Source organism: Mustelus asterias, chromosome X (genome assembly GCF_964213995.1).
Source record: "Mustelus asterias chromosome X, sMusAst1.hap1.1, whole genome shotgun sequence".
NCBI classification, from domain to species: domain Eukaryota; kingdom Metazoa; phylum Chordata; class Chondrichthyes; order Carcharhiniformes; family Triakidae; genus Mustelus; species Mustelus asterias.
In genome coordinates this window covers 3,947,512-3,973,620 of record NC_135834.1, presented here as the reverse complement: position 1 = coordinate 3,973,620, position 26,109 = coordinate 3,947,512, and the positions used below count along the sequence as shown (strand labels likewise).

The 26,109-nt window shown below is 49.0% G+C and overlaps 1 protein-coding gene across 2 annotated transcripts in view; it reads right to left on the bottom strand.

Moving 5' to 3' along the window:
• The window catches only part of LOC144481880 (uncharacterized), a 103,889-nt gene that overhangs the window by 35,073 nt on the left and 42,707 nt on the right, over positions 1-26,109 (bottom strand). For both annotated transcript variants that reach the window (XM_078201029.1, XM_078201030.1), the window contains 6 exons: positions 20,849-20,903; positions 18,957-19,051; positions 15,715-15,810; positions 13,639-13,746; positions 7,624-7,709; positions 975-1,050 (listed from right to left, as the gene is read on the bottom strand). In XM_078201029.1, the coding sequence (XP_078057155.1) occupies positions 975-1,050; positions 7,624-7,709; positions 13,639-13,746; positions 15,715-15,810; positions 18,957-19,051; positions 20,849-20,903 (516 nt within the window). The remainder of the gene's footprint in view (positions 1-974; positions 1,051-7,623; positions 7,710-13,638; positions 13,747-15,714; positions 15,811-18,956; positions 19,052-20,848; positions 20,904-26,109) is intronic.

Below are 26,109 nucleotides of genomic sequence, written 5' to 3'. Positions count from 1 at the left end.
ACAGCACGGGGTTAGATACAGAGTAAAGCTCCTTCTACACTGTCCCCATCAAACACTCCCAGGACAGGTACTGCACGGGGTTAGATACAGAGTAAAGCTCCCTCTACACTGTCCCCATCAAACACTCCCAGGACAGGTACTGCACGGGGTTAGATACAGAGTAAAGCTCCCTCCACACTGTCCCCATCAAACACTCCCAAGACAGGGAAAGCACGTGGTTAGATACAGAGTAAAGCTCCCTCTACACTGTCCCCATCAAACACTCCCAGGACAGGTACAGCACGGGGTTAGATACAGAGTAAAGCTCCCTCTACACTGTCCCCATCAAACACTCCCAGGACAGGTACAGCACGGGGTTAGATACAGAGTAAAGCTCCCTCTACACTGTCCCCCATTAAACACTCCCAGGACAGGTACAGCACGGGGTTAGGTACAGAGTAAAGCTCCCTCTACACTGTCCCCATCAAACACTCCCAGGACAGGTACTGCACGGGGTTAGATACAGAGTAAAGCTCCCTCTACACTGTCCCCATCAAACACTCCCAGGACAGGTACAGCGCGGGGTTAGATACATCGGCACGGTGGCACAGTGGTTAGCACTGCTGCCTCACAGCACCAGGGACCCGGGTTCGATTCCCGGCTTGGGTCACTGTCTGTGCAGTGTCTGCACGTTCTCCCCGTCTCTGCATGGGTTTCCTCCAGGTGCTCCAGTTTCCTCCCACAGTCAGAAAGATGTGCAGGTTAGATGCATTGGCCATGCTAAATTCTCCCTTAGTGTACCCGGAGTGTGGCGACTGGGGGATTTTCACAGGAACTTCATTGCAGTGTTAATGTAAACCTACTTGTGACACTAATAAATAAAACAAAAATCGGATTGCTGCACATTGTCTCTCTCCAAAATCCCCTTTGCGGTTCCTAATTGTTTGACCGTCCTCACCAGTCCCGAGAACGCGACACGGACATTGTTTTTTTACCTTGCTCATCTCCTGGTAGAAAATATCCCGTAAGTTAGACATGTTCTGAAAAATCGTCACGTAGCATCCGATGCGACTGGAAGAGAAGGGGTCACAGTTAGCTGTGGGCAAGGTGGTTCCCCAATGTCACTGGCTGTGGATAGGGTCACAAAATCGATGGGACTGAGCTCAGCAGAGACAAGGAGATCAGTTGCATCAAAGTGAATGAACCTACACAATAGGCTGAGTGTGTCACCCCTGTCTAATGACCTGCTCCTGTCCAATTTTTAGCTGGTCTTCTAGCTACACTGCAGTTTCAGGCCATCTTATCGCACCCCCCCCCCCCCCCCCCCTCCTGTTCTCCTGGCCAAACACAGGACTGCACATGTCTTTTATCTACTAATTCCTTCACTTGCTTCCAGAAGATTCTCCGTAAGATCATAAGACCATAAAACATAAGAGCAGAATTAGGCCACTCGGCCCATCGAGTCTGCTCCACCATTCAATCATGGCTGATATTTTTCTCATCCCCATTCTCCTGCCTTTCCCTATAACCCCTGATCCCCTTATTAATCAAGAACCTATCTATCTCTGTCTTAAAGACACTCAATGACCCGACCTCCACAGCCTTCTGTGGCAAAGAGTTCCACAGATTCACCACTCTCTGGCTGAAGAAATTCCTCCTCATCTCTGTTTTAAAGGAGCGTCCCTTTAGCCTGAGGTTGTGCCCCCTGGTTCTAGTTTTTCCTACTAGTGGAAACATCTTCTCCACGTCCACTCTATCCAGGCCTCGCAGTATCCTGTAAGTTTCAATAAGATCCCCCCTCATCCTTCTAAACTCCAACGAGTACAGACCCAGAGTCCTCAACCGTTCCTCATACGACAAGTTCTTCATTCCGGGGATCATTCTTGTGAACCTCCTCTGGACCCTTTCCAAGGCCAACACATCCTTCCTTCGATATGGGGCTCAAAACTGCTCACAATTCTCCAACTGGGATCTGACCAGAGCCTTATACAGCCTCAGAAGTACATCCCTGCTCTTGTATTCTAGCCCTCTCGACATGAATGCTAACATTGCATCTGCCTTCCTAACTGCCGACTGAACCTGCACGTTAACCTTAAGAGAATCTTGAACAAGGACTCCCAAGTCCCTTTGTGTTTCTGATTTCCTAAACATTTCCCCATTTAGAAAATAGTCTATGCCTCCTAGCCAATTGTGTAACCAGAACCCAATCACACGGCTCGAGCAGCCAGTGAAACTACTTGTAAACGACGCCATTGTGCCTAGTTCACCTGGCATGTCCCTCACATAAAGACAATAAAATTCGATGGCACCATGTCTGCTTGAAAGTAAACAACTTCTCATGTTTGGTTAACTCAAGAAGCTTCGCACCACAGCTCTCAGGCCAGATCCCTGACTCAGAGTAACATTATGACCTGCATCTGGTTTTAATTATAAGTTGACCAAAAATCCCAGCATGCTTCGCTCTCAGCCAGAATAACCCTTTTAAAGCCCATATTGCCATCATTGTTGTTAAAATCAGTGTTGTAGTCGTTGCTGTGGAGTTGGGGTTTGTAATATTGTCTGTTAAAAAGGGGGTGTCCTTTTTTTTGTTCTGTACTTAGAGTTTAAAACAAAATGGAAGTACACAGAGAATCCAATGTGAAACATTGTATGAACGACCAAACAGCAGTGTTGCCAAGATAACAGGCTGTTTTGAATTTTAGCCAATCAGTTTAAATTAGGCACTTAGATACCAACAACCTATCAGATTTGAAATTGATGTTTTTGGTAACCTGAGAACCAATTCTATTGTGGGAAATATTGAGATGTCACCAGGGGTATAAGACCCAGGGGACACAGTGGGACAAATGGGAGAGTACCTGCCACCTGCCGAATGACAGTTTAATTCAGCTCTCAGAGAGGGAGATAGGGAGAGAGAGGGAGAGAGGGAGAGAGGGAGAGAGAGGGAGAGAGGGAGAGAGGGAGAGAGAGGGAGAGAGGGAGAGAGAGGGAGAGAGAGGGAGAGAGGGAGAGAGGGAGAGAGAGGGAGAGAGGGAGAGAGAGGGAGAGAGAGGGAGAGAGGGAGAGAGAGGGAGAGAGGGAGAGAGAGAGAGAGGGAGAGAGAGGGAGAGAGGGAGAGAGAGGGAGAGAGAGGGAGAGAGGGAGAGAGAGGGAGAGAGGGAGAGAGAGAGAGAGGGAGAGAGGGAGAGAGAGAGGGAGAGAGGGAGAGAGGGAGAGAGAGCGAGAGAGAGGGAGAGAGGGAGAGATGGAGAGAAAGAAAGAGAGAGATTATGAGGCGAGGTACTCCATTTGGAGTGGTTAGTGTCAGTTCTCAGAGAGAGGATCCACCTCCCCTTTCTAAAATCGTTCTTTCTCCATCTACACCCCTGTACTACTGGTTGGCACATTGGGGTACTTAGGTTTTACTGAGTGCCCGTCTGCCAACTTGGTTCACTCAATGGACTGTCAGGTTGTGCTAGTGTTCTACAAGTGGTGCAGATCTATTGCGGGCACCATTCTGCCCAATGCGGAGCTGCAGATGGCAAAAGATTTATGTCAACAGGCACGAGAGTGGGGAGGTTGGCCAAAGAAATTGGAAGATGGCCCAGAAAGCCAGATTTTGTCATAAAGTGCCAGTGAAGTCCTCATGACTTCGTCGACACACACTTAGGGGCAATTTAGCATGGCCAACCACCTAACCTACACATCTTTAGACACTAAGGGACAATTTAGCATGGCCAATCCACCTAACCTGCACATCTTTGGACACTAAGGGACAGGTTAGCAGGCCAATCCACCGAACCTGCCGTCAGTGGAGGTGGAGGCAAACTCAATAGGGTCTTTTAAGAGACTCCTGGATGAGTATATGGGACTTAATAGGATGGAGGGTTATAGGTAGGCCGAAAAGGTAGGGATATGTTCGGCACAACTTGTGGGGCCGAAGGGCCTGTTTTGTGCTGTAGTTTTTCTATGTTTCTATCTTTGGACAGTAAGTGTCAATGTAGCATGGCCAATCCACCTAACCTGCACATTTTTGGACATGATGTGGAGATGCCGGCGTTGGACTGGGGTAAACACAGTAAGAAGTCTCACAACACCAGGTTAAAGTCCAACAGGTTTATTTGGTAGCAAAAGCCACTCGCTTTCGGAGCGCTGCTCCTTCGTCAGGTGAGGGGGATTTCTGTTCACAAACAGGGCATATAAAGACACAAACTCAATTTACAAAATAATGGTTGGAATGCGAGTCTTTACAGGTAATCAAGTCTTAAAGGTACAGACAATGTGAGTGGAGAGAGGGTTAAGCACAGGTTAAAGAGATGTGTATTGTCTCCAGACAGGACAGTTAGTGAGATTTTGCAAGCCCAGGCAAGTTGTGGGGGTTACAGATAGTGTGACATGAACCCAAGATCCCGGTTGAGGCCGTCCTCATGTGTGCGGAACTTGGCTATCAGTCTCTGCTCAGCGACTCTGCGCTGTCGTGTGTTGTGAAGGCCGCCTTGGAAAACGCTTACCTGAAGATCAGAGGCCAAATGCCCGTGACCGCTGAAGTGTTCCCCAACAGGAAGAGAACACTCTTGCCTGGTGATTGTCGAGTGGTGTTCATTCATCTGTTGTCATAGCGTCTGCATGGTTTCCCCAATGTACCATGCCTCGGGACATCCTTTCCTGCAGCGTAACAGGGAGACAAAGTACTGTGTACCTGGTGAATGGTGTTCTCACGTGAGATGATGGCATCCGTGTCAATGATCCGGCACATCTTGCAGAGGTTGCTGTGGCAGGGTTGTGTGGTGTCGTGGTCACTGTTCTCCTGAAGGCTGGGTAGTTTGCTGTGGACAATGGTCTGTTTGAGGTTGTGCGGTTGTTTGAAGGCAAGAGGTTGGGGTGTGGGGATGGCCTTGGCGAGATGTTCGTCTTCATCAATGACATATTGAAGGCTCCGGAGAAGATGCCGTAGCTTCTCCGCTCCGGGGAAGTACTGGACGACGAAGGGTACTCTGTCCACCGTGTCCTGTGTTTGTCTTCTGAGGAGGTCGGTGCGGTTTTTCGCTGTGGCGCGTCGGAACTGTCGATCGATGAGTCGAGCGCCATATCCTGTTCTTAAGAGGGCATCTTTCAGCGTCTGGAGGTGTCTGTTGCGATCCTCCTCATCCGAGCAGATCCTGTGTATACGGAGGGCTTGTCCGTAGGGGATGGCTTCTTTAACGTGTTTAGGGTGGAAGCTGGAGAAGTGGAGCATCGTGAGGTTCTCCGTGGGCTTACGGTACAGTGAGGTGCTGAGGTGACCGTCCTTAATGGAGATGCGTGTGTCCAAGAATGCAACCGATTCCGGAGAGTAGTCCATGGTGAGTCTGATGGTGGGATGGAACTTGTTGATGTCATCATAGAGTTGTTTCAGTGATTGTTCACCATGAGTCCAAAGGAAGAAAATGTCATCGATGTATCTAGTGTATAGCATCGGTTGAAGGTCCTGTGCGGTGAAGAAGTCTTGTTCGAACCTGTGCATGAAGATGTTGGCATATTGAGGTGCGAATTTGGTCCCCATGGCTGTTCCGTGTGTCTGGATGAAGAACTGGTTGTTGAAGGTGAAGACATTGTGGTCCAGGATGAAGCGGATGAGTTGTAAAATTGCATCTGGAGATTGGCAGTTGTCGGCGTTGAGTACTGAGGCAGTTGCAGCAATGCCATCGTCGTGGGGGATGCTGGTGTTGAGTGCCGAGACATCCATTGTGACGAGGAGTGCTCCTGGTTCAACTGCTCCATGTGTGTTGAGTTTCTGTAGCAAGTCCGTAGTGTCGCGACAAAAGCTGGGGGTTCTTTGTACAATGGGTTTCAGGATGCCCTCGACGTAGCCGGAGAGGTTCTTGCACAGGGTCCCATTGCCCGATACACAGGGTCCCATTGCCCAGAAGACAAACACGGGACACGGCAGACAGAGTACCCTCCGTCGTCCAGTACTTCCCCAGAGCGGAGAAGCTACGACATCTTCTCCGGAGCCTTCAACATGTCATTGATGAAGACGAACATCTCGCCAAGGTCATCCCCACACCCCCACTTCTTGCCTTCAAACAACCGCACAACCTCAAACAGACCATTGTCCGCAGCAAACTACCCAGCCTTCAGGAGAACAGTGACCACGACACCACACAACCCTGCCACAGCTACCTCTGCAAGACGTGCCGGATCATCGACACGGATGCCATCATCTCATGTGAGAACACCATTCACCAGGTACACGGTACATACACTTGCAACTCGGCCAACGTTGTCTACCTGATACGCTGCAGGAAAGGATGTCCTGAGGCATGGTACATTGTGGAAACCATGCAGACGCTGCGACAACGGATGAATGAACACCGCTCGACAATCACCAGGCAAGAGTGTTCCCTTCCTGTTGGGGAGCACTTCAGCGGTCACGGGCATTCGGCCTCTGATCTTCAGGTAAGCGTTCTCCAAGGCGGTCTTCACGACACACAACGGCGCAGAGTCGCTGAGCAGAGACTGATAACCAAGTTCCGCACACGTGAGGACGGCCTCAACCGGGATCTTGGGTTCATGTCACACTATCTGTAACTCCCCACAACTTGCCTGGGCTTGCAAAGTCTCACTAACTGTCCTGTCTGGAGACAATACACATCTCTTTAACCTGTGCTTAACCCTCTCTCCACTCACATTGTCTGTACCTTTAAGACTTGATTACTGTAAAGACTCACATTCAAACCATTATTTTGTAAATTGAGTTTGTGTCTTCATATGCCCTGTCTGTGAATTGAAATCCCACTCACGTGATGAAGGAGCAGCGCTTCGAAAGCGAGTGGCTTTTGCTACCAAATAAACCTGTTGGACTTTAACCTGGTGTTGTGAGACTTCTTACCATCTGTGGACATGCAGGGACAATTTAGCATGACTAATCCACCTAACCTGCACACTAAGGGACAATTTGGCATGGCCAATCCACCTAACCTGCACATCTTTGGACACTAAGGGGCAATTTAGCATGGCCAATCCACCTAATCTACACATCTTTAGATACGAGGGAGCAATTTAGCATGGCCAATCCACCTAACCTACACATCTTTGGACACTAAGGGGCAATTTAGCATGGCCAATCCACCTAACCTGCACATCTTTGGACACTAAGGGGCAATTTAGCATGGCCAATCCACCTAACCTGCACATCTTTGGACACTAAGGGGCAATTTAGCATGGCCAATCCACCTAACCTACACATCTTTGGACACTAAGGGGCAATTTAGCATGGCCAATCCACCGAACCTGCACATCTTTGGACACTAAGGGGCAATTTAGCATGGCCAATCCACCTAACCTGCACATCTTTGGACACTAAGGAGCAATTTAGCATGGCCAATCCACCTAACCTGCACATCTTTGGACACTTAAGGGGCAATTTAGCATGGCCAATCCACCTAACCTGCACAGTGCATGAAGAGACTGAGTGAAACCAGGAGAGAAATGTTGTATTCATACAGGAGGAGCTGGTGCTACAAGAAACTTAGTTTCCTCCATATGTCTCTCAGTCACAAACCATTCACAATCCAATTCTGTCGGCCTGTTACGGTGCGGTTCACGGCCACATTGTTGTGGTGAGTCTGTCAAGTGTTGACAGTTGGTCAATGGCTTTCACATGCTCCCCGAAGCAGTCCGTACCTGTTCCACAGCTCAGGGAGTTCCTCACGAAGTTGAGCATTTAGTTCTTCAAACTCATTCTGAGCATTAATAAATTCCTCTTCAGCCTAAAACGAGAAGAGTCAAGAATGTAACACTGCTCATTCACCCAATGTGTGACTTGCACCCCACTCTCCCCGCACAGCATCCGGTGTGACTGACCGCACCTCTCGCCCAACTCCCTCATGCTGTCAGGTAAAAAGTCATTGACCTGAAAGGTTAACTCTGTTTCTCTCTCCACAGACGCTGCCAGACCTGCTGAGTAGTTCCAACATTTTCAGTTTCTACTTCCATTGGTGTGCAGGCCATTCTGGGCGGCACGGTGGCACAGTGGTTAGCACTACTGCCTCACAGCGCCAGGGACCCGGGTTCAATTCCGGCCTTGGGTCACTGTCTGTGTGGAGTCTGCACATTCTCCCCGTGTCTGCGTGGGTTTCCTCCGGGTGCTCCTCACATCTGTGGTGGGTAAATTGTTGGAAGGTATTTTGAGAGACAGGATCTACAGGCATTTAGAGATGCAAGGACTGATTAGGGACAGTCAGCATGGCTTTGTGAGTGGAAAATCATGTCTCACAAATTTAATTGAGTTTTTTGAAGGGGTGACCAAGAAGGTAGATAAGGGCAGTGCAGTTGATGTTGTCCACATGGACTTTAGCAAGGCCTTTGACAAGATACCGCATGGTATGTTGTTGCACAAGGTTAAATCTCACGGGATCCAGGGTGAGGTATCTAAATGGATACAAAATTGGCTTGATGACAGAAGCCAGAGGGTGGTTGTGGAAGGTTGTTTTTCAAACTGGAGGCCTGTGACCAGTGGTGTGCCTCAGGGAATCAGTGCTGGGTCCACTGTTATTTGTCATTTATGTTAATGATTTGGATGAGAATCTAGGAGGCATGGTTAGTAAGTTCGCAGATGACACCAAGATTGGTGGCAGAGTGGACAGTGAAGAAGGTTATCTCGGATTGCAATGGGATCTTGATCAATTGGGCCAGTGGGCTGACGAATGGCAGATGGAGTTTAATTTAGACAAATGCGAGGTGATGCATTTTGGTAGATTGAACCAGGGCAAGACTTACTCAGTTAATGGCAGGGCATTGGGGAGAGTTACAGAACAAAGAGATCGAGGGGTACATGTTCATAGCTCCTTGAAAGTGGAGTCACAGGTGGACAGAGTGGTGAAGAAGGCATTCCGCATGCTTGGTTTTATTGGCCAGAACTTCAAATACAGGAGTTGGGACGTCTTGTTGAAGTTGTACAAGACATTGGTAAGGCCACATTTGGAATACTGTGTACAGTTCTGGTCACACTATGACAGAAAGGATATTATTACACTAGAAAGAGTGCGGAAAAGATTTACTAGGATGCTACCGAGACTTGATGGTTTGAGTTATCAGGAGAGGCTGGATAGACTGGGACTTTTTTCTCTGGAGCGTAGGAGGCTGAGAGGTGATCTTATAGAGGTCTTTAAAATAATGAGGGGCATAGATCAACTCGATAGTCAATATATTTTCCCAAAGGTAGGGGAGTCTAAAACTAGAGGGCATAGGTTTAAGGTGAGAGGGGAGAGATACAAAAGGGTCCAGAGGGGCAATTTTTTCACACAGAGGGTGGTGAGTGTCTGGAACAAGCTGCCAGAGGTAGTAGTAGAGGCGGGTACAATTTTTCTTTTAAAAAGCATTTAGACAGTTACATGGGTAAGATGGGTATAGAGGGATATGGGCCAAACGTGGGCAATTGGGACCAGCTTAGGGGTTGCAAAAAAAAGGGCGGCATGGACAAGTTGGGCCGAATGGCCTGTTTCCATGCTGTAAACCTCTATGACTCTATGCTCCAGTTTCCTCCTACAGTCCAAAGATGTGCAGGTTTGGTGGATTAGCCATGCTAAATTGCCCCTTAGTGTCCAAGGATGTGCTGGTTAGGTGGATTGGCCATGCTAAATTGCCCCTTAGTGTCCAAAGATGTGCAGGTTAGGTGGATTGGCCATGCTAAATTGCCCCTTAGTGTCCAATGATGTGCAGATTAGGTGAATTGGCCATGTTAAATTGTCCCCTGGTGTCCAAAGATGTGTAGGTTCGGTGGATTGGCCATGCTAAATTGTCCCTTAGTGTCCAAAGATGTGCAGGTTAGGTGGATTGGCCATGCTAAATTGCCCCTTAGTGTCCAAAGATGTGTAGGTTAGGTGGATTGGCCATGCTAAATTGCCCCTTAGTGTCCAAAGATGTGCAGGTTAGATGGATTGGCCATGCTAAATTGCCCCTTAGTATCCAAAGATGTGCAGGTTAGGTGGATTGGCCATGCTAAGTTGCCCCTTAGTGTCCAAAGATGTGTAGGTTAGGTGGATTGGCCATGCTAAATTGCCCCTTAGTGTCCAAAGATGTGCAGGTTAGGTGGATTGGCCATGCTAAATTGCCCCTTAGTGTCCAAAGATGTGTCGGTTAGATGGATTGGCCATGCTAAATTGTCCCTTAGTGTTGAAAGATGTGCAGGTTAGGTGGATTGCCCATGCTAAATTGCCCCTTAGTGTCCAAAGATGTGTAGGTTAGGTGGATTGGCCATGCTAAATTGCCCCTTAGTGTCCAACGATGTGCAGGTTAGGTGGATTGGCCATGCTAAATTGCCCCTTAGTGTCCAAAGATGTGCAGGTGAGGTGGATTGGCCATGCTAAATTGTCCCGTAGTGTCCAAAGATGTGCAGATTAGGTGAATTGGCCATGCTAAATTGTCCCTTAGTGTTAAAGGTGTGTAGGTTAGGTGGATTGACCATGCTAAATTGTCCCTTAGTGTTAAAAATGTGCAGGTTCGGTGGATTGGCCATGCTAAATTGCCCCTTAGTGTCCAAAGATGTGCATGTTAGGTGGATTGGCCATGCTAAATTCACCCTTAGTGTCCAAAGATGTGCAGGTTAGGTGGATTGGCCATGCTAAATTGTCCCCTGGTGTCCAAAGATGTGTAGGTTCGGTGGATTGGCCATGCTAAATTGCCCCTTAGTGTCCAAAGATGTGCAGGTTAGGTGGATTGGCCATGCTAAATTGTCCCTTAGTGTCCAAAGATGTGTAGGTTAGGTGGATTGGCCATGCTAAATTGCCCCTTAGTGTCCAAAGATGTGCAGGTTAGGTGGATTGGCCTTGCAAAATTGTCCCGTAGTGTCCAAAGATATGTAGGTTAGGTGGATTGGCCGTGCTAAATTGCCCCTTAGTGTCCAAAGATGTGCAGGTTAGGTGGATTGGCCATGCTAAATTGTCCCTTAGTGTCCAAAGATGTGCAGGTTAGGTGGATTGGCCATGGTAAATTGCCCCTTAGTGTCCAAAGATGTGCAGGTTAGGTGGATTGCCATGCTAAATTGTCCCGTAGTGTCCAAAGATGTGCACGTTATGTGGATTGGCCATGCTAAATTGTCCCTTAGTGTCCAAAGATGTGCATGTTAGGTGGATTGGCCCTGCTAAATTGCCCCTTAGTGTCCAAAGATGTGTAGGTTAGGTGGATTGGCCATGCTAAATTGCCCCTTAGTGTCCAAAGATGTGTAGGTTAGGTGGATTGGCCATGCTAAATTGCCCCTTAGTGTCCAAAGATGTGTAGGTTAGATGGATTGGCCATGCTAAATTGCCCCTTAGTGTCCAAAGATGTGCAGGTTAGGTGGATTGGCCATGCTAAATTGCCCCTTAGTGTCCAAAGATGTGTAGGTTAGGTGGATTGGCCATGCTAAATTGCCCCTTAGTGTCCAAAGATGTGCAGGTTAGGTGGATTGGCCATGCTAAATTGTCCCGTAGTGTCCAAAGATGCGCAGGTTATGTGGATTGGCCATGCTAAATTGTCCCTTAGTGTCCAAAGATGTGCAGGTTGGTGGATTGGCCATGCTAAATTGCCCCTTAGTGTCCAAAGATGTGTAGGTTAGGTGGATTGGCCATGCTAAATTGCCCCTTAGTGTCCAAAGATGTGCAGGTTAGGTGGATTGGCCATGCTAAATTGTCCCGTAGTGTCCAAAGATGTGCAGGTTAGGTGGATTGGCCATGCTAAATTGTCCCGTAGTGTCCAAAGATGTGCAGGTTAGGTGGATTGGCCATGCTAAATTGCCCCTTAGTGTCCAAAGATGTGTCGGTTAGATGGATTGGCCATGTTAAATTGCCCCTTAGTGTCCAAATATGTGTAGGTTAGATGGATTGGCCATGCTAAATTGCCCCTTAGTGTTGAAAGATGTGCAGGTTAGGTGGATTGCCCATGCTAAATTGCCCCTTAGTGTCCAAAGATGAGTAGGTTAGGTGGATTGCCCATGCTAAATTGCCCCTTAGTGTCCAAAGATGTGCAGGTTAGGTGGATTGGCCATGCTAAATTGCCCCTTAGTGTCCAAAGATGTGCAGGTTAGGTGGATTAGCCATGCTAAATTGCCCCTTAGTGTCCAAAGATGTGTAGGTTAGGTGGATTGGCCATGCTAAATTGCCCCTTAGTGTCCAAAGATGTGCAGGTTAGATGGATTGGCCATGCTAAATTGCCCCTTAGTGTCCAAAGATGTGCAGGTTAGGTGGATTAGCCATGCTAAATTGCCCCTTTGTGTCCAAAGATGTGCAGGTTAGATGGATTGGCCATGCTAAATTGCCCCTTAGTGTTGAAAGATGTGCAGGTTAGGTGGATTAGCCATGCTAAATTGCCCCTTTGTGTCCAAAGATGTGCAGGTTAGATGGATTGGCCATGCTAAATTGCCCCTTAGTGTCCAAAGATGTGTAGGTTAGGTGGATTGCCCATGCTAAATTGCCCCTTAGTGTCCAAAGATGTGCAGGTTAGGTGGATTGGCCATGCTAAATTGTCCCGTAGTGTCCAAAGATGCGCAGGTTATGTGGATTGGCCATACTAAATTGTCCCTTAGTGTCCAAAGATGTGCAGGTTAGGTGGATTGGCCATGCTAAATTGCCCCTTAGTGTCCAAAGATGTGTAGGTTAGGTGGATTGGCCATGCTAAATTGCCCCTTAGTGTCCAAAGATGTGCAGGTTAGGTGGATTGGCCATGCTAAATTGTCCCGTAGTGTCCAAAGATGTGCAGGTTAGGTGGATTGGCCATGCTAAATTGTCCCTTAGTGTCCAAAGATGTGCAGGTTAGGTGGATTGGCCATGCTAAATTGCCCCTTAGTGTCCAAAGATGTGTCGGTTAGATGGATTGGCCATGTTAAATTGCCCCTTAGTGTCCAAATATGTGTAGGTTAGATGGATTGGCCATGCTAAATTGCCCCTTAGTGTTGAAAGATGTGCAGGTTAGGTGGATTGCCCATGCTAAATTGCCCCTTAGTGTCCAAAGATGAGTAGGTTAGGTGGATTGCCCATGCTAAATTGCCCCTTAGTGTCCAAAGATGTGCAGGTTAGGTGGATTAGCCATGCTAAATTGCCCCTTAGTGTCCAAAGATGTGCAGGTTAGGTGGATTAGCCATGCTAAATTGCCCCTTTGTGTCCAAAGATGTGCAGGTTAGATGGATTGGCCATGCTAAAATGCCCCTTTGTGTCCAAAGATGTGCAGGTTAGATGGATTGGCCATGCTAAATTGCCCCTTTGTGTCCAAAGATGTGCAGGTTAGGTGGATTGGCCATGCTAAATTGCCCCTTAGTGTTGAAAGATGTGCAGACTAGGTGGATTGGCCATGCTAAATTGCCCCTTAGTGTCCAAAGATGTGCAGGTTAGGTGGATTGGCCATGCTAAATTGCCCCTTAGTGTTGAAAGATGTGCAGACTAGGTGGATTGGCCATGCTAAATTGCCCCTTAGTGTCCAAAGATGTGGAGGGCTGGTGGGTCAGTGGGGTAAATACATGGGATTGTGGGGATAGGGGCTGGGTGGGATTGTGGTCGGTGCACACTCGATGGGCCGATTGGCCTCCTTCTGCAATATGGGGAGTCGAGGATTCAATGATTCTGTTTCCATGGTGACCTTGTAGGCCTCAGGTGCAGTGAGTAGGGTGACAGTGTCTGACTGCCCTCCAGGCCCAAGCCTAACCCTGTGATTGCACCATCTCGGAGTTACCTTTGTTAACTTTGCTTCATCTTTCTTCTTTGCGCTTTGTAGAGATTCAAGATGGTGTCGGCAGCTGTCATAGTCCACCAGCTTCCGTCCTCGCTTCGCAATCCGTTTCTAGGAAGGTCAGAAAATGAATTTCAGGTTACACATTCACTGTGTCTCAATATTAAGCTCTCTCAGTCAAAAGATGTGCAGGTTAGGGGCTGGAGGAGGTTACAGAGATAGGGAGGGTTGTAGGGGGTGGAGGAGGTTCCAGAGATGAGGAGGGGTGTAGGGGCTGGAGGAGGTTACAGAGATAGGGAGGGTTGTAGGGGCTGGAGGAGGTTACAGAGATAGGGAGGGTTGTAGGGGCTGGAGGAGGTTCCAGAGATGAGGAGGGGTGTAGGGGCTGGAGGAGGTTACAGAGATAGGGAGGGGTGTAGGGGCTGGAGGACGTTACAGAGATGAGGAGGGGTGTAGGGGCTGGAGGAGGTTACAGAGATGAGGAGGGGTGTAGGGGCTGGAGGAGGTTACAGAGATAGGGAGGGGTGTAGGGGCTGGTGGAGGTTACAGAGATAGGGAGGGGTGTAGGAGTTGGACGATGTTACAGAGATAGGGAGGGGTGTCGGGGGTTGGAGGGGGTTACAGAGATAGGGATGGGTGTAGAGGCTGGAGGAGGTTACAGAGATAGGGAGGGGTGTTGGGGCTGGAGGAGGTTACAGTGCTAGGAAGGGGGTGTGGGGGCTGGAGGAGGTTACAGAGATGGAAATGGTTTTCGGGTTAATCACTGTGCCACCCCTATTGGGGATGACTTTCCTTGGAACAAAGAAGGCTGAAAGGTGACTTTGTAGGAGGTGTGCAAAATGATGAGGGGGAGAGATAGAGTGGACAGAATAATAGTGTTTCCCTTGATGGAGAATTCTAGAACCAGGGGAGATAGATTCAGGATAAGTGGCAGTAGGTGTCGGGGGGGCATGAGGAAGAAGTTTTTTACGCCGAGGGTGGTGGGTGTCTGGAATTCACTACCCGAATCGGTGGTGGAGGCAGAGACCCTAAACTCATTTAACAAGTACCTGGATCTGCAGCTTAAGTCTGTAAGCACAGGGCTGTGGGCCGGGTGCAGGAAGGTGGGATTGGAAAGGGCTCCTGGGTCTCCTCGGGCTGGCATGGCCAAGATAGGCTGAATGGCCACCTTCTGTGTTGTAACTTTTCTATGGCTCTTTGGCCTGTCTGTCTGTTGACCTGTCTTTGGACAGCACGGTGGCACAGTGGTTAGCACTGCTGCCTCACAGCGCCAGGGACCCGGGTTCAATTCCCGGCCTCGGGTCACTGTCTGTGTGGAGTCTGCATGTTCTCCCCGTGTACGTGTGGGTTTCCTCCGGTTTCCCCCCACAGTCTGAAAGACGTGCCGGTTAGGTGCATTGGCCATGCTAAATTCTCCCTCAGTGTACCTGAACAGGCGCCGCCGGGGTGCGGCGACTAGGGGGTTTTCACACTAACTTCATTGCAGTGTTAATGTTAGCCTACTTGTGACACTAATAAATAAATAATAAATAATGCCAAATTCTCCCTCAGTGTACCTGAACACAGTGTGGCAACTTGGGGATTTTCACGGTAACTTCATTGCGGTGTTAATGTAAGCCTAATTGTGACAATAATAAATAAACCTTTTGAGCTGTTTACATGTTTCTTGATGTGGAGATGCCGGCGTTGGACTGGGGTAAGCACAGTAAGAGTTTTAACAACACCAGGTTAAAGTCCAATAGGTTTATTTGGTAGCAAATGCCATTAGCTTTTGGTTGTAGAGATTCGCATTCCAATCAGTGTTCTGTAACTTGATTTTGTGTCTCTGTGCCCTGTTTGAGAGCAGATTTTCACTCCATCTGACGAAGGAGCAGTGCTCCGAAAGCTAGTGGCATTTGCGATCAAATAAACCTTTTGGACCTGGTGTTGTTAAAACTCTTACATGTTTCTTTGCAGTGAAGCAACCCATTGGATGGAGACCTCAGGCCAGGGAGCGGGGCAAAATGGATGGGTCTGCCTTTATCGAAGGAGGACATGATGTTCCTCGCCAACAACTTGCTGTCCCAAGCTGTGACCCACCTTAAACGTCGGAAACTGGCTCAGGTATGTCTCCAGTGTCCTCATGGCCTGGTCTGACAGCTTCTCCTCGTAGTCTGCCCACAGCAGGTCATTATTCTACAATGAGGAGAGATTACAAAATCGCAGTACAACCATCACCTACAAAGGACTCAAACCAACCTCCCATCCATTGACTCTGTCTACACTTCCCGCTGCCTCAGAAAAGCAGCCAGCAGAATCAAGGACCCCACGCACCCCGGACATTCTCTCTTCCACCTTCTTCCTTCGGGAAAAAGATACAAAAGTCTGAGGTCACGTACCGACCGACTCACAGTCTGAGGATTTGGGGTAGGCCATTTAGGACGGAGGTGAGGAGACATTTCTTCACCCGGCGAGCCTGTGGAATTCATTCCCACAGGAAGTAGTTGATGCCAAAACATTGAATGTATTCAAGAGGCGGCTGGATATAGCACTTGGGGCGAATGGGATCAAAGGTTATGGGGAGAAAGCAGGATTAGGCTATTGAGTTGGACGATCAGCCATGATCGCGATGAATGGCGGAGCAGGATTGAAGGGCCGAATGGCCTCCTCCTGTTCCTATCTTCTATGTTCCTATGTAAGAACAACTTCATCCCTGCTACCATCAGACTTTTGAATGGACCCACCACATATTCAGTTGATCTTTCTCTACACCCTAGCTATGACTATAACACTACATTCTGCACCCTCTCCTCTCCTCATATGGCAGACCTGCCATCCCAGGAATCAGCCTGGTAAACCTTCACTGCAGTCCCTCTATAGCAAGGACATCTTTCCTCAGATTGTCAAATGTCTGCTCAGTGTAGCAACATGGGCAATAGAAATCCGACATGGATATAAAACCAGCAGGGTAAATTTTCTGGCAGTGAATTCCATAAGACAGAGGACCTGCAGAACTGCTGGCAATTTTCATCTTGAAGGTGGGGATGGCAAGACAGGAAGGTGTCACAATCTGCCCTCTCATCTCCCTCATGTCACTTCATATACCCCATGCCTGCATAGCCTTCCATATTCTTTGCATATCCACCCTTATATCCCCTTCTATCCCCCACCCACCAATGCCCAGTATCCACTATGGACTGAACACATGACGCCTAAAATAACTTCTCGGAGCCTTTGACATGAAACAAGTCCTGCTGAACTCAATCCATTAGTGGGGTTTTGGAGCTCAGCCAAGCATTTGTAAGGGGATTCCATTGGTCCTACTTGGGATAATTCATGTGATTTGTCAATAACATTATCATTAAAACATGAACACCTGTTGAAGTGGTGGCACAGATGGACATCTGTTGAACTGCTTCAAAGGCTCAACGGATGGCTGGGCTATCGATCAAAGGAGGCAGGCGGCTGCTTAGTTAATTGAGAGGCTCAGCAGAAAGCGGGACTTCAATCAAAGACAATATTAAATTTCAGGGAAAAAGTGACACGTTAAAACCTTAATCTAAATACTGTTGAATGAACAAGACCAATTTTTGCAGTGGATAACGTGCTCTAATGCATCTGCATGCTTTCACAGTCAATTTCATGGCAACTCACCTTTGTAAAACAGAACCCGATCATGAATCACTGTATGAGAAACATATTTAACCTGACATACACCCTATCATTATAACTTCTGAAGTTGACAATACCTTTTGACCTTGTACCCGACTCCAGGCGAGGCTTCCCCCACAGTTCACAACTCCTCAGAGGTGTCTGAAAAAATGGGCCTCATTCGATGGGAATAATGGGCGATCTAAAATGCCCACAATGGCGATGGAGTAGGCAAGGGTGGGATTGCTGTGTGGAGGCTTGCTCCCGGGACCCTGATACTGTGCCCTTAAAACTTCCAAAATCAGATAGATCCCTTTTATTTTTAACCTCTGTTCTGACATGGATGGTGCTGTGAAAATCTGGGCCCAGGGCTATCAGGGTGGACAGGGTTGTGTTTATTTATCAATTTTCAGCGTGTGAGCATCACCTAGGCTCAGCAGTTAACTTTTTAAAAATCACTGACAGGATGTGGGCGTCGCTGGCTGGGCCAGCATTTATTGCCCATTCCTAATTGCCCCTTGAGAAGGTGGTGGTGAGCTGCCTTCCCAAACCGCTGTGTACACCCACCGTGCTGTTAGGGAGGGAGTTCCAGGATTGTTATTGGACATCAGTCAGTCCATGTGGTGTAGGTACACCCACAGTGCTGTTAGGGAGGGAGTTCCAGGATTGTTATTGGACATCAGTCAGTCCGTGTGGTGTAGGTACACCCACAGTGCTGTTAGGGAGAGAGTTCCAGGATTGTTATTGGACATCAGTCAGTCCGTGTGGTGTAGGTACACCCACCGTGCTGTTAGGGAGGGAGTTCCAGCATTGTTATTGGACATCAGTCAGTCCGTGTGGTGTAGGTACACCCACCGTGCTGTTAGGGAGGGAGTTCCAGGATTGTTATTGGACATCAGTCAGTCCATGTGGTGTAGGTACACCCACCGTGCTGTTAGGGAGGGAGTTCCAGGATTGTTATTGGACATCAGTCAGTCCATGTGGTGTAGGTACACCCACCGTGCTGTTAGGGAGGGAGTTCCAGGATTGTTATTGGACATCAGTCAGTCCATGTGGTGTAGGTACACCCACAGTGCTGCTCGGGAGGGAGTTCCAGCATTGTTATTGGACATCAGTCAGTCCATGTGGTGTAGGTACATCCACAGTGCTGTTAGGGAGGGAGTTCCAGGATTGTTATTGGACATCAGTCAGTCCGTGTGGTGTAGGTACACCCACAGTGCTGTTAGGGAGGGTGTTGCAGGATTTTGACCCAGTGACAGTGAAGGAACAGCGATATACTTCCAAGTCAGGATGGTGAGTGACTTGGAGGGGAACCTCCAGGTGGTGGTGTTCCCAGGTATCTGCTGCCCTTGTCCTTCTAGATGGGAGTGGTTGTGTGTTTGGAAGGTGCTGCCTATGGAGCCTTGGTGAGTCGCTGCAGTGTATCCTGTAGATGGTACACACTGCTGCTACTGAGCGTCGGTGGTGGAGGGAGTGGGTGTTTGTGGATGGGGGGCCAATCAAGCGGGGCTGCTTTGTCCTGGATGGTGTTGAGCTTCTTGAGTGTTGTTGGAGCTGCACCATCCAGGCAAGTGGGGAGTATTCCATCACACTCCTGACTACACATCTCCTCAAGGCCAGCCCCTGCTGCTGCCAATAAGATGCAGCGAGTGGAAGAGAGAACAGAAGGCAGCACAGCAGAAGTCACTCACCTCTAGGATGGGGAGTAGATCGTCCTTCCCTTCCCAATCAGCCTCATAAACCTCCTGCAGCGTCAGGGAGAGCCTCTTCGACGTCTCATGCATGGCTGGCGAAAATGGAGAAAGAGAGGCAGTTCAGTGGCACTCCGGTCAGGTACTACTATTGTGATGATTCTGTGCTACTGATGTATTTTATGTTTGAGTGTTTTTCTACAAGCAGTCAGTTTGTCTGGCGGGAAGGCAGCAGATGCTGAGAAAGCAGGATAAGAACCCCTTTTAGCTCGGAATGTGTTACCTTGTAGAGTTAATGCACTTTTGTTTACTTAGGTTCTCTTGGGATTTCAATCCAGGTGGACAGAGTCATGTGATATTTTGGCCAATGGGAGGAGCTTGGCGTGTAGCAGTTTCATTTTCATTTTAAAAGAGCAGTTGGTGACTGGAACTGTTAAAAAGAAGTTGCTTTCTGTCTCTCCGCAAAGCCTCGTTGGAAATTCAAGGCTTTTACCCAAGTCAGAGCAAGTATATCTGTGTCTGCAAACTATATTTAAAGTGGGGTTTAAATCTATCGGAAGAATGTTGCTTAATTGGAACTGAAATAGTGATAAGTTAGAAATTAAGAGTTGTTTCTTTTCATGCTCAAAGATTGTTCAATGGTTAACAATCATTAACCAGGGAGAGCCTGGTTAACTCTAACTCTAACCAATGGTTAGAGTTATATTTAAACTGTTGTGAATAAAGATTCTTTGGATCAAAGATCCCAAATTTGTCAGTGGAATTCCTCCTGGAGTGAAGTATCCTATCCTCACACGTTTGCCAAAATATAAAAACTGTTGGGGTTTAGTCTGGCTTCATAACGTGCCTCGAGGTCTGGCATCCTAACTAATAAAGCAAAATAAAGCTGACAGGGTCCGGTAGGTGGGTTGGTTTAAACCCAGTCCCAAGGGAGATTGTTGGCACTTGACCACATGCCCATTGTCACTTCAGTAGAGAGTAAAGTTGAACGGGTTATGAGGCAGCCAAATTACGCCATCCTGTTTGTCTCTCACTGAGAGGTTTTTATTGGGCACATGTCATGATGACCTCGCCAGTGGGACCAGAGGCCATTGAAGTCCCCGGGTGGTCGGGGGCAGGGATGGGCAGTGCCCATGGCAATTGGAGGGTCTGGTGGGATCCATGGAGGGAGTGGGGGAGGCAATGCCTATTGGGGGAGGGGGTGGTTGACAGATCTCCAGTGCACAATAAAATGGGAGTTCAGGGCGCTCGCACAATGGCGCACTTAGCAGTCGGAAGCCGGTTTCCCGGCTTGAATAGGTTCCACGTACTCCCCCTACTGGCGGGAATCACATCACAGCCTCTGTATTGCACAGAGTGCTGTAAATTACCACCACTTGCTGGAAGAACGGGGGAGAAAAATTCCCGTTTTCTCACCGGTCTGACGCTTAGAATTTTTCGGAGAAAATTCTGCCCTACATCTGTTTCTGCCGTACGATATACTAGCGCTGTTACTCCTACAGGGAGGCCTTGCAATCATTTTGGGCCTGGTCCCAGCCAGTGCCCGAGAAAGTGTAGTCTCGCTGATGTCTAGCCATCCACTGGGACCCGGGGAAGCAGACAAAAGATATGCGGCAGGACAGAGAGCAGGGAGGTGATGCAGCGAGGGATTCGACCCTGGAAGGGACCTCCACTGCGCCCAATCAGCGGGCATGTTGAATGGCTCTGTATCACAGAAAGTATTGACCACCCCTGTGTATCCAGTAAGCAAGTGGCAGTGTGTGCCACCAGACAAGAGCGGGGCAAATATGAAACTTGAAAGCAGATGAGGAAGTGTTACTCTTGGGGATGGAGTGTAGAAGCAGGGCAGCGGAGGGCAGAGAGTGAGCAGGGATCTGAGCCAGGCTACCTACCCCTCACAGCATTCAGATAGGCTTTCAGGTCCTTGTGGAGTTTGTTCCCATCACCCTGCAAGAAGAAAGATAAAGTTCATGTTCAAGTTAAAATTCACCCACTCCACTGGCACCAAAACTCATCCCCAGGAGACAGGCCCCGACCTGGGAATCAGTGTCCAGTTCCTATGTGAGACAGTGTAGAGGGAGCTTTACTGTGTATCTAACCCCGTGCTGTACCTGTCCTGGGAGTGTTTGATGGGGACAGTGTAGAGGGAGCTTTACTGTGTATCTAACCCCGTGCTGTACCTGTCCTGGGAGTGTTTGATGGGGACAGTGTAGAGGGAGCTTTACTCTGTATCTAACCCCGTGCTGTACCTGTCCTGGGAGTGTTTGATGGGGACAGTGTAGAGGGAGCTTTACTCTGTATCTAACCCTGTGCTGTGCCTGTTGTGGGAGTGTTTGATGGGGGCACTGTAGAGGGAGCTTTGCTCTGTATCTAACCCCGTGCTGTACCTGTCCTGGGAGTGTTTGATGGGGACAGTGTAGAGGGAGCTTTACTCTGTATCTAACCCCGTGCTGTACCTGTCCTGGGAGTGTTTGATGGGGACAGTGTAGAGGGAGCTTTACTCTGTATCTAACCCCGTGCTGTACCTGTCCTGGGAGTGTTTGATGGGGACAGTGTAGAGGGAGCTTTACTCTGTATCTAACCCCGTGCTGTACCTGTCCTGGGAGTGTTTGATGGGGGGACAGTGTAGAGGGAGCTTTACTCTGTATCTAACCCCGTGCTGTACCTGTCCTGGGAGTGTTTGATGGGGACAGTGTAGAGGGAGCTTTACTCTGTATCTAACCCTGTGCTGTACCTGCCCTGGGAGTGTTTGATGGGGACAGTGTAGAGGGAGCTTTACTCTGTATCTAACCCCGTGCTGTACCTGACCTGGGAGTGTTTGATGGGGGACAGTGTAGAGGGAGTTCTACTCTGTATCTAACCCCGTGCTGTACCTGTCCTGGGAGTGTTTGATGGGGACAGTGTAGAGGGAGCTTTACTCTGTATCTAACCCCGTGCTGTACCTGTCCTGTGAGTGTTTGATGGGGACAGTGTAGAGGGAGCTTTACTCTGTATTTAACCCCGTGCTGTACCTGTCGTGGGAGTGTTTGATGGGGACAGTGTAGAGGGAGCTTTACTCTGTGTCTAACCCCGTGCTGTACCTGTCCAGGGAGTGTTTGATGGGGACAGTGTAGAGGGAGCTTTACTCTGTATCTAACCCCGTGCTGTACCTGTCCTGGGAGTGTTTGATGGGGACAGTGCAGAGGGAGCTTTACTCTGTATCTAACCCCGTGCTGTACCTGTCCTGGGAGTGTTTGATGGGGGACAGTGTAGAGGGAGCTTTACTCTGTACCTAACCCCGTGCTGTACCTGTCCTGGGAGTGTTTGATGGGGGACAGTGTAGAGGGAGCTTTACTCTGTATCTAACCCCGTGCTGTCCCTGTCCGGGCAGTGTTTGATGGGGACAGTGTAGAGGGAGCCTTACTCCGGTTGCAGTCTGCGCTTTGCCTGCCCAGATGCTATTAGTGATCCTGTAAGGTTTATGTTGTTAGCAGCCTTGGTGTTAATGAGCTGGTAATACTGAGACCATTCCACTTAAGGAATGTGCACACTGGGTGTCCCGAGAAACTCCAGGCCATCACAGTGAAACAGAGAATTCTTTTTACTGAATGGAACTGCCCGAAGCCTCGCAAACACCTCCTCATTTGTCAAGTTTTGAGTGTTTTTCTTTAACTGATTCTTGGGACAGGGGCGTCGCTGGCTAGGCCAGCATTTATTGCCCATCCCTAGTTGCCCCTTGAGAAGGTGGTGGTGAGCCGCCATCTTGAATCGCTGCAGTCCATGTTCTGTGGGTTGACCCACAATGCCGTTAGGGAGGGAATTCCAGGATTTTGACCCAGCGACTGTAAAGGAACGGCCGATACATTTCCAAGTCAGGATGGTGAGGGACTTGGAGGGGAACTTGCAGGTGGTGGTGTTCCCATGTATCTGCTGCCCTTGTCTAAGTGAAGTGATCGTGGGTTTGGAAGGTGCTGCCTAAGGAGCCTTGGTGAGTTGCTGCAGTGCATCTTGTAGATGGTACACACTGCTGCTACTGAGCGTCGGTGGTGGAGGGAGTGAATGTTTGTGGATGGGGGGCCAATCAAGCGGGGCTGCTTTGTCCTGGATGGTGTTGAGCCTCTTGAGTGTTGTTGGAGCCGCACCATCCAGGCAAGTGGGGAGTATTCCATCACACTCCTGACTTGTGCCTTGTAGATGGTGGACAGGCTTTGGGGAGTCAGGAGGTGAGTTACTCACCGCAGGATTCCCAGCCTCTGACCTGCTCTGGGAGACACAGTGTTTATGTGGCTGGGTCCAGTTGAGTTTCTGGTCAATGGTAACCCCCAGGATGTTGACAGTGGGGGATTCAGTGATGGTGACGCCATTGAATGTCAAAGGACGATGGTTAGATTCTCTCTTGTTGGTGATGGTCATTGCCTGGCACTTGTGTGGTGTGAATGTTATTTGCCACTTGTCAGCCCAATCCTGGATATTGTCCAGGTCTTGCTGCATTTGGACATGATGGGTGGGATTTTCTCGCTTCTCCTGACACTCAAAAATCCCACCCAAGGTTAACGGACCTGCCCATTTGCCCGCCCCTCGCCCGCTATGATTCCCGTGACGGGCAGGGTGGGAAAGTTCACCCCCATTAATCTGCCACTTTGCCTGTTGAGGGGGGATGGCGTTCGTGATATCCCGCAGGCCTCCTTACAAAATGTCCGTACCAGCACACTGAATTCCTGAGAGAAACGTACTGAAAGTGAATCTCAACCTTGAGCAGACCGTACCCTCCTCCCGCCCCTCCCCTCGGCCTTCTGACAGCAGGGCATTTCTTCCAACTTTTACCACTTCCTGTTCAGCTCCTGTCAGCTGCCAGATCAAGTCAAAGGGGAAGTGATGCGGTTTGAAGCATTTCGGCACATCCTGTTGCCGTAACCTCCCTATCTGCCTCTGCGCTTTCGCTCCCTTCTAGCCTCTCGCTCCCATTTCAGTCCTGGTGCCCAACGGAACCTCTTGAACCCACTCTCCCATCGCCCTCAGCGACCTGTCTCTGTGAAGCGGTTAACGGCGCGGCGACCTACTCGTCGTTCGGACTGCGGGCTGCGAATGGGGAAACGGGGTTCGCGCTGGAAAGTTCTGCCGGACGGAGAAATGGGAGAACCCTTAGGAGCATTGACATACAGAGGGATCCGGGCGTATATGTCCACCAATCACTGAAAGTGACAACGCAGGTGGATACAGCATAGAACATAGAACATAGAACAGTACAGCACAGAACAGGCCCTTCGGCCCACGATGTTGTGCCGAGCTTTATCTGAAACCAAGATCAAGCTATCCCACTCCCTATCATCCTGGTGTGCTCCATGTGCCTATCCAATAACCGCTTAAATGTTCCGAAAGTGTCTGACTCCACTATCACTGCAGGCAGTCCATTCCACACCCCAACCACTCTCTGCGTAAAGAACCTACCTCTGATATCCTTCCTATATCTCCCACCATGAACCCTATAGTTATGCCCCCTTGTAATAGCTCCATCCACCCGAGGAAATAGTCTTTGAACGTTCACTCTATCTATCCCCTTCATCATTTTATAAACCTCTATTAAGTCTCCCCTCAGCCTCCTCCGCTCCAGAGAGAACAGCCCTAGCTCCCTCAACCTTTCCTCATAAGACCGACACTCCAAACCAGGCAGCATCCTGGTAAATCTCCTCTGCACTCTTTCCAGCGCTTCCACATCCTTCTTATAGTGAGGTGACCAGAACTGCACACAATATTCCAAATGTGGTCTCACCAAGGTCCTGTACAGTTGCAGCATAACCCCACGGCTCTTAAACTCCAACCCCCTGTTAATAAAAGCTAACACACTATAGGCATGCATGCCTTCATCGGTCAAGGCATTGAGTATAAAAATTGGCAGGTTGTGCTGCAGCTGTACAGAACCTTAGTTAGGCCTCATTTGGAATATTGTGTACAATTCTGGTCGCCACACTACCAGAAGGATGTGGATGCTTTGGAGAGGGTTACAGAAAAGATTTACCAGGATGTTGCCTGGTATGGAGGGCATTAGCTATGAGGAGAGGTTGGAAAAACTTGGTTTGTTCTCACTGGAACGACGGAGGTTGAGGGGTGACCTGATAGAGGTCTACAAGATTATGAGTGGCATGGACAGAGTGGATAGTCAGATGCTCTTTCCTAGGGTAGAAAAGTCAAGGACTAGGGGACACAGGTTTAAAGTACGTGGGGAAAAGTTTAGAGGAGATGTGCGGGGCAAGTTTTTTACACAGAGGGTGGTGAATGTCTGGAATGCGCTGCCCGGGGAGGTGGTGGGAGCGGGTACGATAGCGTCATTTAAGGGGCAACTAGATGAATACATGAATAGGATGGGAATGGAAGGATACGGACTCCGTAAGCGCATACGGTTTTAGTTTAGGCAGGCATCATGATCGGCGCGGGCTTGGAGGGCCGAAGGGCCTGTTCCTGTGCTGTACTGTTCTTTGTTCTTTGAGTTGGGAATCCGTTGAAACTGGAAATTTAGCATCTAGATGCTGCGCTCAGGAGAGCAGCAGTGGTTGGCACCCAGGTTGATAGGGTTGTTAAGAAGGCGTACGGAGTGTTAGCTTTTATTGGGAGAGGGATTGAGTTTCGGAGCCAGGAGGTCATGTTGCAGCTGTACAAAACTCTGGTGCGGCCACACTTGGAGTGTTGCGTACAGTTCTGGTCGCCGCATTATAGGAAGGATGTGGAAGTGTTGGAAAGGGTGCAGAGGAGATTTACCAGGATGTTGCCTGGTATGGTGGGAAGGTCTTATGAGGAAAGGCTGAGTGACTTGAGGCTGTTTTCGTTGGAGAGAAGAAGGTTAAGAGGTGACTTAATAGAGGCATACAAGAGGATTACATAGGGTGGATAGTGAGAGCCTTTTTCCTCGGATGGTGATGGCTAGCACAAGGGGACATAGCTTTAAATTGAGGGGTGAGAGATATAGGACAGATGTCAGAGGTAGGTTCTTTACTCAGAGAGTAGTAAGGGCGTGGAATGCCCTGCCTGCAGCAGTAGTGGACTCGCCAACATTAAGGGCATTTAAATGGTCATTGGATAAACATATGGATGATATTGGAATGGTGTAGATTAGAGGGGCTTTAGATTGGTTCCACTGGTCGGTGCAACATTGAGGGCCGAAGGGCCTGTACCGCGCTGT